We start from the raw sequence: 18,653 nt of genomic DNA, 5'->3' as shown, positions 1-18,653 counted from the left end.
TGTGTTCACTAGTGTAAGTCATGTCCTCACTAGTGTAAGTCATGTATTCACTAGTGTAAGTCATGTGTTCACTAGTGTAAGTCATGTATTCACTAGTGTAAGTCATGTATTCACTAGTGTAAGTCATGTGTTCACTAGTGTAAGTCATGTATTCACTAGTGTAAGTCATGTGTTCACTAGTGTAAGTCATGTCCTCACTAGTGTAAGACATGTATTCACTAGTGTAAGTCATGTATTCACTAGTGTAAGTCATGTCCTCACTAGTGTAAGTCATGTGTTCACTAGTGTAAGTCATGTATTCACTAGTGTAAGTCATGTGTTCACTAGTGTAAGTCATGTGTTCACTAGTGTAAGTCATGTGTTCACTAGTGTAAGTCATGTGTTCACTAGTGTAAGTCATGTGTTCACTAGTGTAAGTCATGTATTCACTAATGTAAGTCATGTGTTCACTAGTGTAAGTCATGTCCTCACTAGTAGTGTAAGTCATGTGTTCACTAGTGTAAGTCATGTATTCACTAGTGTAAGTCATGTCCTCACTAATGTAAGTCATGTGTTCACTAGTGTAAGTCATGTCCTCACTAGTGTAAGTCATGTATTCACTAGTGTAAGTCATGTGTTCACTAGTGTAAGTCATGTGTTCACTAGTGTAAGTCATGTCCTCACTAGTAGTGTAAGTCATGTGTTCACTAGTGTAAGTCATGTCCTCACTAGTGTAAGTCATGTATTCACTAGTGTAAGTCATGTGTTCACTAGTGTAAGTCATGTGTTCACTAGTGTAAGTCATGTCCTCACTAGTAGTGTAAGTCATGTGTTCACTAGTGTAAGTCATGTATTCACTAGTGTAAGTCATGTCCTCACTAGTGTAAGTCATGTGTTCACTAGTGTAAGTCATGTGTTCACTAGTGTAAGTCATGTGTTCACTAGTGTAAGTCATGTATTCACTAGTGTAAGTCATGTCCTCACTAATGTAAGTCATGTCCTCACTAGTGTAAGTCATGTGTTCACTAGTGTAAGTCATGTCCTCACTAATGTAAGTCATGTGTTCACTAGTGTAAGTCATGTATTCACTAGTGTAAGTCATGTATTCACTAGTTTAGAAAAAAGCAGACATGAATAAAATGTCCAGTGTGGAATGTTTGTATTGCTTCATAATGTTGCTGCGCGGGTTCCAGTCCCGCTGTGGCACTTCCTGTGATGACTGTGTGACATTTCACACCCGTGTCATTTCCCAAACACACAACTTCTATTTACAACGTTTGGGATTTCACTCTCTCTCTGTGTGTGTGTGTGTGTGTGTGTGTGTGTGTGTGTGTGTGTGTGTGTGTGTGTGTGTGTGTGTGTGTTAACTAAGCACCAATCAGGTTGCAGTGATCATGTTGGCTGCAGTCACATGATTGTTCAGTTGGGAAAAGTCATCAAAATGAAATCTAAGTCATTCTTTTCCTTCTTGACTTGTTGGACTTCTTCAGGCTGCAGGTGTGTCACATCTCCACTAGGAGAACCTTCTTCAGGCTGCAGGTGTGTCACATCTCCACTAGGAGAACATTCTTCAGTCTGCAGGTGTGTCACATCTCCACTAGGAGAACCTTCTTCAGGCTGCAGGTGTGTCACATCTCCACTAGGAGAACCTTCTTCAGGCTGCAGGTGTGTCACATCTCCACTAGGAGAACATTCTTCAGTCTGCAGGTGTGTCACATCTCCACTAGGAGAACATTCTTCAGTCTGCAGGTGTGTCACATCTCCACTAGGAGAACCTTCTTCAGGCTGCAGGTGTGTCACATCTCCACTAGGAGAACATTCTTCAGGCTGCAGGTGTGTCACATCTCCACTAGGAGAACCTTCTTCAGGCTGCAGGTGTGTCACATCTCCAGTGGGAAAGATCAGAAGCAGCATATTCACAGCACATTAGAAAGGTGATCTCCAAGGTGTGGACCTTCCTGTGGAATGTCTTCAATTCTCTCTAGAAAAATATCAAATACACAAAAAGTACTTTTCATATTTGCTGCACCGACACCAGGAGACAGCTAGGAGGCCTCAGTGAGCACCTTGTGCAAACACGTCATCAGGTTCTAGAAGGAAGACTTTGTGGAACCACCTCAGGTGGGTGGTGCACCCTGAAGAACTTCTTCAGGTGGGTGGTGCACTCTGAAGAACCCCCTCAGATGGGTGGTGCACCCTGAAGAACTTCTTCAGGTGGGTGGTGCACCCTGAAGAACCCCCTCAGATGGGTGGTGCACCCTGAAGAACTTCTTCAGGTGGGTGGTGCACCCTGAAGAACCCCCTCAGATGTGTGGTGCACCTTGAACTTCCTCAGATGTGTGGTGCACCTTGAACTTCCTCAGTAGGCTGGTGCACCCTGAAGAACCCCCTCAGATGCGCTGTGCACCTTGAAGAACTTCTTCAGATGGGTGGTGCACCATGAAGAACTACCTAAAGTGGGTGGTGCACCCTGAAGAACCCCCTCAGATGCGTGGTGCACCTTGAAGAACTTCCTCAGGTGGGTGGTGCACCCTGAAGAACTTTCTGAGGTGGGTGGTGCACCCTGAAGAACCCCCTCAGATGGGTGGTGCACCCTGAAGAACTTCCTCAGGTGGGTGGTGCACCTACGAGAGGAACTTCTTCTCCAGCTGAAAGACGGAGGCGCGCCCAGGTGAGCTCTGAATGCGACACAGTGGCACGGTGCAGTCGTGCTTCTGGCCCTCAGCGTCCATGTCCAGTAGCGAGCAGGCCACGCCCACCTGGGTGGAGGACAACACCACATTGAGGTTCTGTGCCGCCTTGTCTCCAGAGTAGTGACCCAGGGAGTAACTCTTGTGTCCTCGCAGCAGAGCCCAGGTGTGAGACTTCACCTGCTGACCAGGTGTGCTGCACCGCTTCTTCTTCTGCACGCTGGGTGGAGGCAGGCTGGGGGCGGAGTTAGCTGCCAACAGACGGAAGTAGGAGGACCTTAGCAGTGATTGTCAAACTGTGCACCATCTCGTGGTACACCATTCACACACAGTGTGACTGTTCAAACACTGTAAATATGAAATAAAAGCTTGTTTTAAACTAGTACTTAGATCTACTACACTACTGTATTTAGTGATGGTGGTACTTAATGAATACTTAGGTCTACTACACTACTGTATTTAATGTTGTAATTATGGTGGTACTTAATGAATACTTAGGTCTACTACACTACTGTATTTAATGTTGTCATTATGGTGGTACTTAATGAATACTTAGGTCTACTACACTACTGTATTTAATGATGGTGGTACTTAATGAATACTTAGGTCTACTACACTACTGTATTTAATGATGTCATTATGGTGGTACTTAATGAATACTTAGGTCTACTACACTACTGTATTTAATGATGGTGGTACTTAATGAATACTTAGGTCTACTACACTACTGTATTTAATGTTGTCATTATGGTGGTACTTAATGAATACTTAGGTCTACTACACTACTGTATTTAATGTTGTCATTATGGTGGTACTTAATGAATACTTGGGTCTACTACACTACTGTATTTAATGTTGTCATTATGGTGGTACTTAATGAATACTTAGGTCTACTACACTACTGTATTTAATGATGGTGGTACTTAATGAATACTTAGGTCTACTACACTACTGTATTTAATGTTGTCATTATGGTGGTACTTAATGAATACTTGGGTCTACTACACTACTGTATTTAATGTTGTCATTATGGTGGTACTTAATGAATACTTAGGTCTACTACACTACTGTATTTAATGATGGTGGTACTTAATGAATACTTAGGTCTACTACACTACTGTATTTAATGTTGTCATTATGGTGGTACTTAATGAATACTTAGGTCTACTACACTACTGTATTTAATGTTGTCATTATGGTGGTACTTAATGAATACTTAGGTCTACTACACTACTGTATTTAATGTTGTCATTATGGTGGTACTTAATGAATACTTAGGTCTACTACACTACTGTATTTTATGTTGTCATTATGGTGGTACTTGATGAATACTTAGGTCTACTACACTACTGTATTTAATGTTGTCATTATGGTGGTACTTGATGAATACTTAGGTCTACTACACTACTGTATTTAATGATGTCATTATGGTGGTACTTAATGAATACTTAGGTCTACTACACTACTGTATTTAATGTTGTCATTATGGTGGTACTTGATGAATACTTAGGTCTACTACACTACTGTATTTAATGTTGTCATTATGGTGGTACTTGATGAATACTTAGGTCTACTACACTACTGTATTTAATGTCTATATGGTGGTACTTAGTGAATACTTAGGTCTACTACACTACTGTCTTCTCTGGTACTCACTGTGGTGGTTGATGCTGTATTTCTTCCTGCGCAGGCGTGTTCCTGTGTTGTGGTTGGTCAGCTGGTTGGCGCCGGGGGCGGGGCTTGGGAGCTGGCTGGGTTGACTAGAAGCCGTGGGCTCCATCTTGGGGGGTTTGGACTGCGAGGTCTCAGCCTGGGACTGCAGGAGACAGCTGGTGGACTGACTCTCCACGATGGCGGACATGGAGACCAGATTGAGGTTGGGGGCGGGGCTAGGGGCGGCCTCCTCCTTGCGGGGGCGAGCACCGGGCGGGGAGGTGCTGCGTCGGAACCTGGTGGCGCGCTGAAACAATCCCTCCTTGCGCTTCTTCTCCTTCTCCTCCCGTGGTGGCTCACCATCCTCCACGTTCTTCAGCGCCTCCCTGACGTCACAGCCCAGCACCACGGACGCCAGCAGCGAGCCGCACACGTACAACACCGAGTCGGTCTTGCGGCGCGCAGACGCCCTCTTCAGGCTGTTGGTGGGGGTGAGCTGGGGGGTGGTGGAGGCGGAGGAGGTGGAGGTGGTGGTGTAGGGCTCGTCAGAACTCTCCGTCTGGCCTGGAGACGTGGGGACGTCTGCGAGCTCGTCCCGCCACAGAGGTAGATGGATGTAGACCTGGTTGGGGAACTTCAGCTGCTTTGGTTTGTCAGGACCTTCCTCCTCCTTGCCGCCCCCTGCTGGACACAAAGGTGACTGCAGAGATGAGAGAGACTCTTCACGCCTCTCACTACTATTGTTTCACATTTATCCATGAGAATACAACATTTTTAGAAAAAGCTGCTGAAGAATGAATCAATGTCATTTTCAAAATGGATTCTTCAAAATAAATGTTTTAAATCATAAACTCTGAAAAAATACAAATTGTAATTCAGACGCGGTTCTGTTTTCTGCACCCAACAGAACAGTCGAATGCCCTTTTTCCCCACACTTTGAACCCTGCGGCGTAATTACCAGCGCGACTAATTTATGGATTTTTTTTGGCTGGCGGCCATGTTTTGTTTTCAATAGTTTTCATTAAACATGAGCAAAGACATTGAAAAGGTGTGTTTCTGTTTGTGCTATGGCGCCATCTTGTAGACGGGTTTGCTCACTGCAGGTTGAACATCTCCAGTATTTCCTTCCGTTTGGTGCTTTAAACCAGAAGTATAAGTGCCATTCCATCTTATAGTTGTCCACAGCGTTTCTATTTGTATGGAGTCTTCATTCATCACTTCAAGCAACGTTAGTAAGTTTTACAATACAACTAAAACTATTCTTACTTACTAAAGTGTACCATGTGTGATGTGTGTAGTACTAAAGTGTCCCATGTGTGATGTGTGTAGTACTAAAGTGTCCCATGTGTGATGTGTGTAGTACTAAAGTGTCCCATGTGTGATGTGTGTAGTACTAAAGTGTACCATGTGTGATGTGTGTAGTACTAAAGTGTCCCATGTGTGATGTGTGTAGTACTAAAGTGTCCCATGTGTGATGCGTGTAGTACTAAAGTGTACCATGTGTGATGCGTGTAGTACTAAAGTGTACCATGTGTGATGTGTGAAGGAGTGTTTTCATGCATATTTGTACGTGATATCGTAAAATAATCAAGCTAGCATCGTTAGCATTGGCAAAAATGCTAATACGTTTAAGTGTGTCTGTGTTAGTATTATTAACTTACATTCTTTTTCTATAGTTTCACTTTCACAAATTCCTCAGTAAATTCCCCAAAACATCACTGTGGAGTTATTGAGTCTGTTTAGCTGATCGGAGAGCTAGCTTGCGCAGCGAGTGGGTCCATGACCATGACTTCTGTTTTGTTTGATCATCTATTTTACTGCCTTGTTACAGACACTGTTTGTAAACAATGAAGGTATGTAAATAAACATTGACATAATTTTTCTGTGTAAATAAGTAATTTCACAACATATTTATCTGACTTAGTCCAGTGCAGCTAATATATGGAACTTTTTTTTTCTACTAAAATTAAGTGGGTGTGGCTTATAAACAGGTGCGCTCTATAGCCTAATAAGGTCTAAAGATAAATGTTTGACAACATAAAAGTCAGGTTTTCTTTAGGGAATACAAAATATAAAAAGTTATTTTCTAACTCTAGCCTAGTGCCAAACATAACCCTAACTCTAACTCTAGTTTAGCCTAGTCCCAAACATAACCCTAACCCTAGTTTAGCCTAGTCCCAAACATAACCCCAACTCTAGTTTAGCCTAGTCCCAAACATAACCCCGACTCTAGTTTAGCCTAGTCCCAAACATAACCCTAACCCTAGTTTAGCCTAGTCCCAAACATAACCCTAACCCTAGTTTAGCCTAGTCCCAAACTAACCCCAACTCTAGTTTAGCCTAGTCCCAAACATAACCCCAACTCTAGTTTAGCCTAGTCCCAAACATAACCCCAACTCTAGTTTAGCCTAGTCCCAAACATAACCCTAACCCTAGTATAGCCTAGTCCCAAACATAACCCTAACCCTAGTTTAGCCTAGTCCCAAACATAACCCCAACTCTAGTTTAGCCTAGTCCCAAACATAACCCTAACCCTAGTATAGCCTAGTCCCAAACATAACCCTAACCCTAGTTTAGCCTAGTCCCAAACATAACCCCAACTCTAGTTTAGCCTAGTCCCAAACATAACCCTGACCCTAGTTTAGCCTAGTCCCAAACATAACCCTAATCCTAGTTTAGCCTAGTCCTAAACAGACTCATACTCTAGTTTAGCCTAGTCCCAAAGAGAAGCCTAGCCTGAAGGCCAGCATGTGGTGTACCTTGTTCAGCAAAGAGTGCGGCCAGAGGGACAGACTTGTGGGACTTGATCAGACTAGTAGACCAGGGGTTGCTGCCGTCAGAGAGAGGACGCACTCTGATGGCCAAGAGAAGGAAGGACAGGTTAAGGTTGTCATGGCGATACAGGAGAAGGAAGGACAGGTTAAGGTTGTCATTGCGATCCAAGTCCACATCAAACACACCTCTCAGTGGCGGCCGGCCTCTCCTTGGTCTGCACAGAACTGGGCCCCCAAGTCCTCCCTTTCTTCTTGATGCCCTTCCTCACGTCCTCAAACTCCTCCGGCCTGAAGAGGGCGCTGCGACCCCACGTACGCTTGCTCTCATCCTGTGTGACTGTAGTGTACAGTGTTATCTTAACTTAACTTAACTTGCTCTCATCCTGTGTGACTGTAGTGTACAGTGTTATCTTAACTTAACTTAACTTGCTCTCATCCTGTGTGACTGTAGTGTACAGTGTTATCTTAACTTAACTTAACTTGCTCTCATCCTGTGTGACTGTAGTGTACAGTGTTATCTTAACTTAACTTAACTTGCTCTCATCCTGTGTGACTGTAGTGTACAGTGTTATCTTAACTTAACTTAACTTGCTCTCATCCTGTGTGACTGTAGTGTACAGTGTTATCTTAACTTAACTTAACTTGCTCTCATCCTGTGTGACTGTAGTGTACAGTGTTATCTTAACTTAACTTAACTTAACTTGCTCTCATCCTGTGTGACTGTAGTGTACAGTGTTATCTTAACTTAACTTAACTTGCTCTCATCCTGTGTGACTGTAGTGTACAGTGTTATCTTAACTTAACTTAACTTAACTTGCTCTCATCCTGTGTGACTGTAGTGTACAGTGTTATCTTAACTTAACTTAACTTAACTTGCTCTCATCCTGTGTGACTGTAGTGTACAGTGTTATCTTAACTTAACTTGCTCTCATCCTGTGTGACTGTAGTGTACAGTGTTAACTTAACTTAACTTAACTTGCTCTCATCCTGTGTGACTGTAGTGTACAGTGTTATCTTAACTTAACTTGCTCTCATCCTGTGTGACTGTAGTGTACAGTGTTAACTTAACTTAACTTGCTCTCATCCTGTGTGACTGTAGTGTACAGTGTTATCTTAACTTAACTTAACTTGCTCTCATCCTGTGTGACTGTAGTGTACAGTGTTAACTTAGCTTGTGACACCCACCTTGTTTGTTGTCACACATTGTAATCCTGCATGAAGCAACTGTTGGTGTGTGACTAAGTACATGAAGCAACTGTTGGTGTGTGACTAAGTACATGAAGCAACTGTTGGTGTGTGACTAAGTACATGAAGCAACTGTTGGTGTGTGACTAAGTACATGAAGCAACTGTTGGTGTGTGACTAAGTACATGAAGCAACTGTTGGTGTTTGACTAAATACATGAAGCAACTGTTGGTGTGTGACTAAGTACATGAAGCAACTGTTGGTGTGTGACTAAGTACATGAAGCAACTGTTGGTGTGTGACTAAGTACATGAAGCAACTGTTGGTGTGTGACTAAGTACATGAAGCAACTGTTGGTGTGTGACTAAGTACATGAAGCAACTGTTGGTGTGTGACTAAGTACATGAAGCAACTGTTGGTGTGTGACTAAGTACATGAAGCAACTGTTGGTGTGTGACTAAGTACATGAAGCAACTGTTGGTGTGTGACTAAGTACATGAAGCAACTGATAGGTGTGTGACTAAGTACATGAAGCAACTGTTGGTGTGTGACTAAGTACATGAAGCAACTGTTGGTGTGTGACTAAGTACATGAAGCAACTGTTGGTGTGTGACTAAGTACATGAAGCAACTGTTGGTGTGTGACTAAGTACATGAAGCAACTGATAGGTGTGTGACTAAGTACATGAAGCAACTGTTGGTGTGTGACTAAGTACATGAAGCAACTGTTGGTGTGTGACTAAGTACATGAAGCAACTGTTGGTGTGTGACTAAGTACATGAAGCAACTGTTGGTGTTTGACTAAATACATGAAGCAACTGTTGGTGTGTGACTAAGTACATGAAGCAACTGTTGGTGTGTGACTAAGTACATGAAGCAACTGTTGGTGTGTGACTAAGTACATGAAGCAACTGTTGGTGTGTGACTAAGTACATGAAGCAACTGTTGGTGTGTGACTAAGTACATGAAGCAACTGTTGGTGTGTGACTAAGTACATGAAGCAACTGTTGGTGTGTGACTAAGTACATGAAGCAACTGTTGGTGTGTGACTAAGTACATGAAGCAACTGTTGGTGTGTGACTAAGTACATGAAGCAACTGATAGGTGTGTGACTAAGTACATGAAGCAACTGTTGGTGTGTGACTAAGTACATGAAGCAACTGTTGGTGTGTGACTAAGTACATGAAGCAACTGTTGGTGTGTGACTAAGTACATGAAGAAACTGTTGGTGTGTGACTAAGTACATGAATAAACTGTTGGTGTGTGACTAAGTACATGAAGCAACTGTTGGTGTGTGACTAAGTACATGAAGCAACTGTTGGTGTGTGACTAAGTATATGAAGCTACTGTTGGTGTGTGACTAAGTACATGAAGCAACTGTTGGTGTGTGACTAAGTATATGAAGCAACTGTTGGTGTGTGACTAAGTACATGAAGAAACTGTTGGTGTGTGACTAAGTACATGAAGCAACTGTTGGTGTGTGACTAAGTACATGAAGCAACTGTTGGTGTGTGACTAAGTACATGAAGCAACTGTTGGTGTGTGACTAAGTACATGAAGAAACTGTTGGTGTGTGACTAAGTACATGAAGAAACTGTTGGTGTGTGACTAAGTACTTGAAGAAACTGTTGGTGTGTGACTAAGTACATGAGGCAACTGTTGGTGTGTGACTAAGTACATGAAGCAACTGTTGGTGTGTGACTAAGTACATGAAGAAACTGTTGGTGTGTGACTAATTACATGAAGAAAATGTTGGTGTGTGACTAAGTACATGAAGCAACTGTTGGTGTGTGACTAAGTACATGAAGAAACTGTTGGTGTGTGACTAAGTACATGAAGAAACTGTTGGTGTGTGACTAAGTACATGAAGCAACTGTTGGTGTGTGACTAAGTACATGAAGCAACTGTTGGTGTGTGACTAAGTATATGAAGCTACTGTTGGTGTGTGACTAAGTACATGAAGCAACTGTTGGTGTGTGACTAAGTATATGAAGCAACTGTTGGTGTGTGACTAAGTACATGAAGCAACTGTTGGTGTGTGACTAAGTACATGAAGCAACTGTTGGTGTGTGACTAAGTATATGAAGCAACTGTTGGTGTGTGACTAAGTACATGAAGCAACTGTTGGTGTGTGACTAAGTATATGAAGAAACTGTTGGTGTGTGACTAAGTACATGAAGAAACTGTTGGTGTGTGACTAAGTACTTGAAGAAACTGTTGGTGTGTGACTAAGTACATGAGGCAACTGTTGGTGTGTGACTAAGTACATGAAGCAACTGTTGGTGTTTGACTAAGTACATGAAGCAACTGTTGGTGTGTGACTAAGTACATGAAGCAACTGTTGGTGTGTGACTAAGTACATGAAGCAACTGTTGGTGTTTGACTAAGTACATGAAGCAACTGTTGGTGTGTGACTAAGTACATGAAGCAACTGATAGGTGTGTGACTAAGTACATGAGGCAACTGTTGGTGTGTGACTAAGTACATGAAGCAACTGTTGGTGTGTGACTAAGTACATGAAGCAACTGTTGGTGTTTGACTAAGTACATGAAGCAACTGTTGGTGTGTGACTAAGTACATGAGGCAACTGTTGGTGTGTCACTAAGTACATGAAGCAACTGTTGGTGTGTGACTAAGTACATGAAGCAACTGTTGGTGTGTGACTAAGTACATGAAGCAACTTATAGGTGTGTGACTAAGTACATGAAGCAACTGTTGGTGTGTGACTAAGTACATGAAGCAACTGTTGGTGTGTGACTAAGTACATGAGGCAACTGTTGGTGTGTGACTAAGTACATGAAGCAACTGTTGGTGTGTGACTAAGTACATGAAGCAACTGTTGGTGTGTGACTAAGTACATGAAGCAACTGATAGGTGTGTGACTAAGTACATGAAGCAACTGTTGGTGTGTGACTAAGTACATGAAGCAACTGTTGGTGTGTGACTAAGTACATGAAGCAACTGTTGGTGTTTGACTAAGTACATGAAGCAACTGTTGGTGTGTGACTAAGTACATGAAGCAACTGATAGGTGTGTGACTAAGTACATGAAGCAACTGTTGGTGTGTGACTAAGTACATGAAGCAACTGATAGGTGTGTGACTAAGTACATGAAGCAACTGTTGGTGTGTGACTAAGTACATGAAGCAACTGTTGGTGTGTGACTAAGTACATGAAGCAACTGTTGGTGTTTGACTAAGTACATGAAGCAACTGTTGGTGTGTGACTAAGTACATGAGGCAACTGTTGGTGTGTCACTAAGTACATGAAGCAACTGTTGGTGTGTGACTAAGTACATGAAGCAACTGTTGGTGTGTGACTAAGTACATGAAGCAACTTATAGGTGTGTGACTAAGTACATGAAGCAACTGTTGGTGTGTGACTAAGTACATGAAGCAACTGTTGGTGTGTGACTAAGTACATGAGGCAACTGTTGGTGTGTGACTAAGTACATGAAGCAACTGTTGGTGTGTGACTAAGTACATGAAGCAACTGTTGGTGTGTGACTAAGTACATGAAGCAACTGATAGGTGTGTGACTAAGTACATGAAGCAACTGTTGGTGTGTGACTAAGTACATGAAGCAACTGTTGGTGTGTGACTAAGTACATGAAGCAACTGTTGGTGTTTGACTAAGTACATGAAGCAACTGTTGGTGTGTGACTAAGTACATGAAGCAACTGATAGGTGTGTGACTAAGTACATGAGGCAACTGTTGGTGTGTGACTAAGTACATGAAGCAACTGTTGGTGTGTGACTAAGTACATGAAGCAACTGTTGGTGTTTGACTAAGTACATGAAGCAACTGTTGGTGTGTGACTAAGTACATGAAGCAACTGATAGGTGTGTGACTAAGTACATGAAGCAACTGATAGGTGTGTGACTAAGTACATGAAGCAACTGTTGGTGTGTGACTAAGTACATGAAGCAACTGTTGGTGTGTGACTAAGTACATGAAGCAACTGTTGGTGTGTGACTAAGTACATGAGGCAACTGTTGGTGTGTGACTAAGTACATGAAGCAACTGTTGGTGTGTGACTAAGTACATGAAGCAACTGTTGGTGTGTGACTAAGTACATGAAGCAACTGATAGGTGTGTGACTAAGTACATGAAGCAACTGTTGGTGTGTGACTAAGTACATGAAGCAACTGTTGGTGTGTGACTAAGTACATGAAGCAACTGTTGGTGTTTGACTAAGTACATGAAGCAACTGTTGGTGTGTGACTAAGTACATGAAGCAACTGATAGGTGTGTGACTAAGTACATGAGGCAACTGTTGGTGTGTGACTAAGTACATGAAGCAACTGTTGGTGTGTGACTAAGTACATGAAGCAACTGTTGGTGTTTGACTAAGTACATGAAGCAACTGTTGGTGTGTGACTAAGTACATGAAGCAACTGATAGGTGTGTGACTAAGTACATGAAGCAACTGATAGGTGTGTGACTAAGTACATGAAGCAACTGTTGGTGTGTGACTAAGTACATGAAGCAACTGTTGGTGTGTGACTAAGTACATGAAGCAACTGTTGGTGTGTGACTAAGTACATGAAGCAACTTATAGGTGTGTGACTAAGTACATGAAGCAACTGTTGGTGTGTGACTAAGTACATGAAGCAACTGTTGGTGTGTGACTAAGTACATGAAGAAACTGTTGGTGTGTGACTAAGTACATGAAGCAACTGTTGGTGTGTGACTAAGTACATGAAGCAACTGTTGGTGTGTGACTAAGTACATGAAGCAACTGTTGGTGTGTGACTAAGTACATGAAGCAACTGTTGGTGTGTGACTAAGTACATGAAGCAACTGTTGGTGTGTGACTAAGTACATGAAGCAACTGTTGGTGTGTGACTAAGTACATGAAGCAACTGTTGGTGTGTGACTAAGTACATGAAGCAACTGTTGGTGTGTGACTAAGTACATGAAGCAACTGTTGGTGTGTGACTAAGTACATGAAGCAACTGTTGGTGTGTGACTAAGTACATGAAGCAACTGTTGGTGTGTGACTAAGTACATGAGGCAACTGTTGGTGTGTGACTAAGTACATGAAGCAACTGTTGGTGTTTGACTAAGCACATGAGGCAACTGTTGGTGTGTGACTAAGTACATGAGGCAACTGTTGGTGTGTGACTAAGTACATGAGGCAATGTTAGGTTTAGTGCTGCCATGGACAAAGTGGCACATGTGATGAGAAGAAAAGCGAGCACTCACGCTGAATAGCTCGTAGGCGGGGGATGAGTGTGGGACTGCTGGGAGGGGAGGAGCTTGTGCTGTGAAGGCTCCGCCTCTTGTCCATGGAAGGTGAGGCCTGCACTGTGATCTTGTGCTGGAAGTCTGCAAGAAGACATGAGGTCATTGATGAGTGAGGTCACAGGTCACTGGTGAAGAATACAAGTTGTTAAACATGCTAACTAGGATGATACAAGTGAAGAATGAAAGAGACAACACACCTGAGGGTAAGCTGATGCGGTTTCCATCCTTGAGTTTGAGGCGGGAGCGTTTGAACTTGCCCTTCCTCTTCTTGACGTTGGGCTTGTCCTTGTTCATGTGGAAGATGAGGATGTTGAGCTCTCTCTCCAACACGTTGATCTCACGCTCCGCCAACTGCTGCTCGCGTCGCTTCAGCACCTCCTCCTGGGACTTCTGCTGCAGGGCGGCCCGGGTCAGCTCCTCCTCCCTGGAACGCAGCTCCTGTGTGGGCAAGACAACCTGCTCTGTCATGTCAGCTCATCTGTTTGACGTCAAAAAAAAAAAAGATTTTTCTCTCCTAAATTGGATTGTGATTGGATTTGCAATCCTCCTATTTTATAGACTGAGTGCATAAAGTGAGACCATAAGGAGTCCAGGTGACATGTTCTTGTCTCAACATGTTCTTGTCTCAACATGTTCTTGTCTCAACATGTTCTTGTCTCATTTATTCAACAATATTTGCTTTTATGCAGACAGACTTTTGTCTCCATCAGAGGTCACCAACCTTCTCCAGCACAACATCCCTGGTCTCAGACAACAACCACAGCAAGATCCACCCCTGCATCAACTAGCTTTTATACATGTGTGTATCATTTACACATACATACATACATACATGCATGCATATATACATACATATATACATATATATACAGTATATATATATACAGTATATATATATACATGTATATATAAATACACACATATATACACACACACACACACACACACACACACACATATATACATACACTTATACATATACACATACATATATATATATATATATATATATATATTCTTATATACCAGGGGTCGGCAACCCGCGGCTCCAAAGCCGCATGCGGCTCTTTGATCACTCTGATGCGGCTCAGCAGCTTACTTGCTGAACCCCCCAATTTTCCCGTGAGACTTCCGGATTTCAGTGCCTCTCGCAGAAAACTCCCGAGATTAATATTCACCGTTATGGCTATAATAAGGGCGTGCCATGATGGTACAACATTTGGCGCCCTCTACATACTGTATTAACAGCGTGCCAGCCCAACACTTGTTATACAGTATACATCTTCTGCTTGCACACGTACGTGACAGCAGGGCATACTTGGTCAACAGCCACACAGGTTACACTGACGGTGGTCATATAAAACAACTTTAACACTCTTACTAATAATGCGCCACACTTTGAACCAAAACCAAACAAGAATGACAAACACATTTCGGGAGAACATCTGCACCTTAAGACAACATAAACACAACAGAACAAACACCCAGAATCCCATGCAGCCCTGACTCTTCCGGGCTACATTATACACCCCTGCTACCACCAAACCCCGCCCCCACCCCAACCCTGCTCCCTCACACAATACACATTTGAGCCTGTTAAAGCCATGATGTGATGCTAAATGATGTGATGCTAAATGATGAGATGCTAAATGATGTGATGCTAAATGATGAGATGCTAAATGATGTGATGCTAAATGATGTGATGCTAAATGATGTGATGCTAAATGATGTGATGCTAAATGATGAGATGCTAAATGATGAGATGCTAAATGATGTGATACTAACTGACGAGATGCTAAATGACGAGATGCTAAATGACGAGATGCTAAATGACGAGATGCTAACTGACGTGATGCTAAATAACTAGATGCTAAATGACGTGATGCTAACTGACGTGATGCTAACTGACGTGATGCTAACTGACGTGATGCTAAATGATGTGATGCTAAATGATGAGATGCTAAATGATGTGATGCTAAATGATGTGATGCTAAATGATGAGATGCTAAATGATGTGATGCTAAATGATGAGATGCTAAATGATGAAATGCTAAATGATGTGATGCTAAATGATGTGATGCTAAATGATGTGATGCTAAATGATGTGATGCTAAATGATGAGATGCTAAATGATGAGATGCTAAATGATGAGATGCTAAATGATGTGATGCTAAATGATGTGATGCTAAATGATGTGATGCTAAATGATGAGATGCTAAATGATGTGATGCTAAATGATGGGATGCTAAATGATGTCTCCACCTTCTCTTTGGTCCTGAGCTCATCAAACATCTCCTGGATCTCCACACGCCAGTCGTCCTGCATGATGTGGAAGGAGTCCTGCGGCATGGTGGCCATCACCGCCTCCTCGATGGCCGACAGCTGCTCCAGGATGCAGGAGAAGGAGGGCCGCACGTGGGGGTCCTGGTCCCAGCACTCTGGAAATAAAGCCAGTTGTATTACCACCGGGGTTCCCTGCATTGAACCTTGGGTTTATGTACCTTCCATGAGCTTGGCGAAGGGTTGTGGGCAGGTGGAGGGGATGGGTAGAGTTAACTTGTTGACCGCCACGCCGTAAGCAACAGCCAGGCCGTCTATTCCTCGGTAAGGCACCTCTCCAGTCAGCAGCTCCCACAGCAGAACTCCATATCTGGGGGAGGCAGGGAAGTCAAGGAAGGACAAACAAACATTGAACCAATGGTCTGTGGTCTTACCCCCAGACATCACTGCCTTTGGAGAAGAGAGACGACTTGATGACCTCAGGGGCCATCCAGGAGTAGGTGCCCGCTGCAGACATTTTGGTGGTTCTGTGCCACTCCCTGGCCAGGCCGAAGTCTGTGATCTTCAAGGTCTTCCTGCCGATGTCGTCGTTCTCAATGTGTTCAAGTAAGAGAACTGAAGGCAGAGAGAAGGAAGAGTCATGATGTAGTCGTGAGGTCAGTCTACTTAGAAAAGATCTCAGGACAGAAGACAACTGTGACGGTGGAGGAACATCAAGTCTTGGTGCAGGTGAGGACATGACAGCTGATATTCAACAGGGCCACCAAGACCCTAGAGCAGGGGTGTCAAACGTAAGGCCCGTGAACAGGTTTTATTTGGCCCGCTGGAATAGTTTGCTAGGTATAAATATGAACCTGAAATGTTTGAATGAAAGAAACTGCTGTTCTAAATGTGTCCACTGGATGTCACCATAGCAATTCTTTGTAGATGATGCTACATTTGGACATAATAGACCACACTTTGTAGATGATGCTACATTTGTACATAATAGACCACATGATCAAACTACATAAATAACATCCTGTCATTTCATTTTTTTATGAGTTGACTGATGATCATTATCACATATTTTATTCAGAAAAGATCAATAACGACAAATAAAGATAGAATACTTATAATCGCAACATGTAAGTGTAAAAAAAACATTATAATTTGTACAATTTCAGAATGTGCTTGTTCTATTTTTAAAGAAAGAAATAAAGACAACTTTGGATTGTTTTCTAAGTCATCCTGCCAAGATTTTACCAGTCTGGCCCACTTGGGAGTAGATTTTTCTCAATGTGGCCCCCAATCTAAAAGTAACTCCATGAATCAGACAAACTAATGAATGAATGACTCCATGACTATAAATAACTCCATGAATCAGACAAACTAATGGATCAATGACCTCATGACTATAAATAACTCCATGAATCAGACAAACTAATGGATCAATGACTCCATGACTATAAATAACTCCATGAATCAGACAAACTAATGGATCAATGACTCCATGACTAAAATAACTGCATTAATCAGACAAACTAATGGATGAATGACTCCATGAATAAAATAATTGATACAAATAAATGTAAATATGAATCATTGTGACCACTGAAGCAAACATTGCACAACTTCAATTGTTTTTAAAGAGCAGAAAACTGAGTTTATTTGACATGATTTCAATTATAAAGCAGTTGTAATTATAATTATTTGACATGATTTCAATTATAAAGCAGTTGTAATTATAATTATTTAACATGATTTCAATTATAAAGCAGTTGTGATTATAATTGACATTTAGTGGTACTTTGAGTCAATGATCACAGATTGTCAAATAAAGATTGGTGTCAGACTCAAATGTTGACACTTCTCTTCATTATCATGGAATGTGTTTATAACTTTTGTTCACAATCAACTACTTTATTCGTTACTCCATGTGGTAGTGTGAGGTGCATTCATGTGTGGCTCAGATGGTAGAGCTGTGGGCCAGAAACGCGAGTGTTCCCGGTTGGAATCCATCCTCATCACTGCTGTTGTGTCCTTGAGCAAGACACTTCACCCAACTTACTCACAATGGAGATAAAGAGTTTGTCACAAGAGAAAAAGCGCTATATAAATATAATTGACTACACTAAACAGTGTTGAAGCTGAGCCTCCATTGACTTTAATGGCAGAGCATAAAGTGGGTGGTCCCACTGCAGCCAAACTAGACAGGCAATGGATAAATGCTCAGCCCGTTGGACTAATGGAAAGTGGGCGTGGCCTCGCTGAGATTGCGATTGATGATTGGATCATACGTCTCAGCCTGAATCCCTTCTGATTGACAGCAACATGAGCCATCCTGGAATCATTCTTCTACTTTCATTCTGTTGTTCTGACTTGAGTTGGAGAGTTTGACAATCCTCTATTTGATGTTTTCTGGGTCAAATGTAGCATCTTTCCATCTTCCATGTGATACTGGAAGATTCCTTTGTCAAATGTAGCATCTTTACATCTTCCATGAAATACTGGAAGATTCCTTTGTCAAATGTAGCATCTTTACATCTTCCATGTGATTCTGGAAGATTCCTTTGTCAAATGTAGCATCTTTACATCTTCCATGTGATTCTGGAAGATTCCTTTGTCAAATGTAGCATCTTTACATCTTCCATGTGATACTGGAAGTTTCCTTTGTCAAATGTAGCATCTTTACATCTTCCATGTGATTCTGGAAGATTCCTTTGTCAAATGTAGCATCTTTCCATCTTCCATGTGATACTGGAGACGTGAGTGGTGTGTAGAAAGTAGATGAGCAGGTGCTAACCAGGGTAGTGGTAGTCATTACCTGCCTGGGGCACCCTGGGATCTACCTGCACCAACAATG

General features: G+C 42.3%; 1 protein-coding gene across 2 annotated transcripts in view; it reads right to left on the bottom strand.

Annotated features, from left to right (window-relative positions):
• Window positions 1–1,121: 1,121 nt before the first annotated feature.
• map3k21 (mitogen-activated protein kinase kinase kinase 21) overlaps window positions 1,122–18,653 on the bottom strand; it is a 45,934-nt gene continuing 28,402 nt past the window's right edge. Inside the window, exons 2-10 of one of the 2 annotated variants that reach the window (XM_061968779.1) lie at window positions 16,243–16,423; window positions 16,030–16,178; window positions 15,791–15,966; window positions 13,726–13,966; window positions 13,487–13,609; window positions 7,283–7,433; window positions 7,082–7,176; window positions 4,326–5,006; window positions 1,122–2,920 (exon numbers count right to left, since the gene is read on the bottom strand). In XM_061968779.1, coding sequence (XP_061824763.1) covers window positions 2,604–2,920; window positions 4,326–5,006; window positions 7,082–7,176; window positions 7,283–7,433; window positions 13,487–13,609; window positions 13,726–13,966; window positions 15,791–15,966; window positions 16,030–16,178; window positions 16,243–16,423 — 2,114 coding nt within the window. In that variant the 3' untranslated portion in view covers window positions 1,122–2,603. The remainder of the gene's footprint in view (window positions 2,921–4,325; window positions 5,007–7,081; window positions 7,177–7,282; window positions 7,434–13,486; window positions 13,610–13,725; window positions 13,967–15,790; window positions 15,967–16,029; window positions 16,179–16,242; window positions 16,424–18,653) is intronic. The other variant, XM_061968788.1, reaches the window with a different exon arrangement.

Source organism: Nerophis lumbriciformis, linkage group LG02 (assembly GCF_033978685.3).
Source record: "Nerophis lumbriciformis linkage group LG02, RoL_Nlum_v2.1, whole genome shotgun sequence".
Classification (NCBI taxonomy): domain Eukaryota; kingdom Metazoa; phylum Chordata; class Actinopteri; order Syngnathiformes; family Syngnathidae; genus Nerophis; species Nerophis lumbriciformis.
The sequence above is the reverse complement of the archived record's forward strand: the minus strand, read 5'-3'. Positions and strand labels throughout refer to the sequence as shown.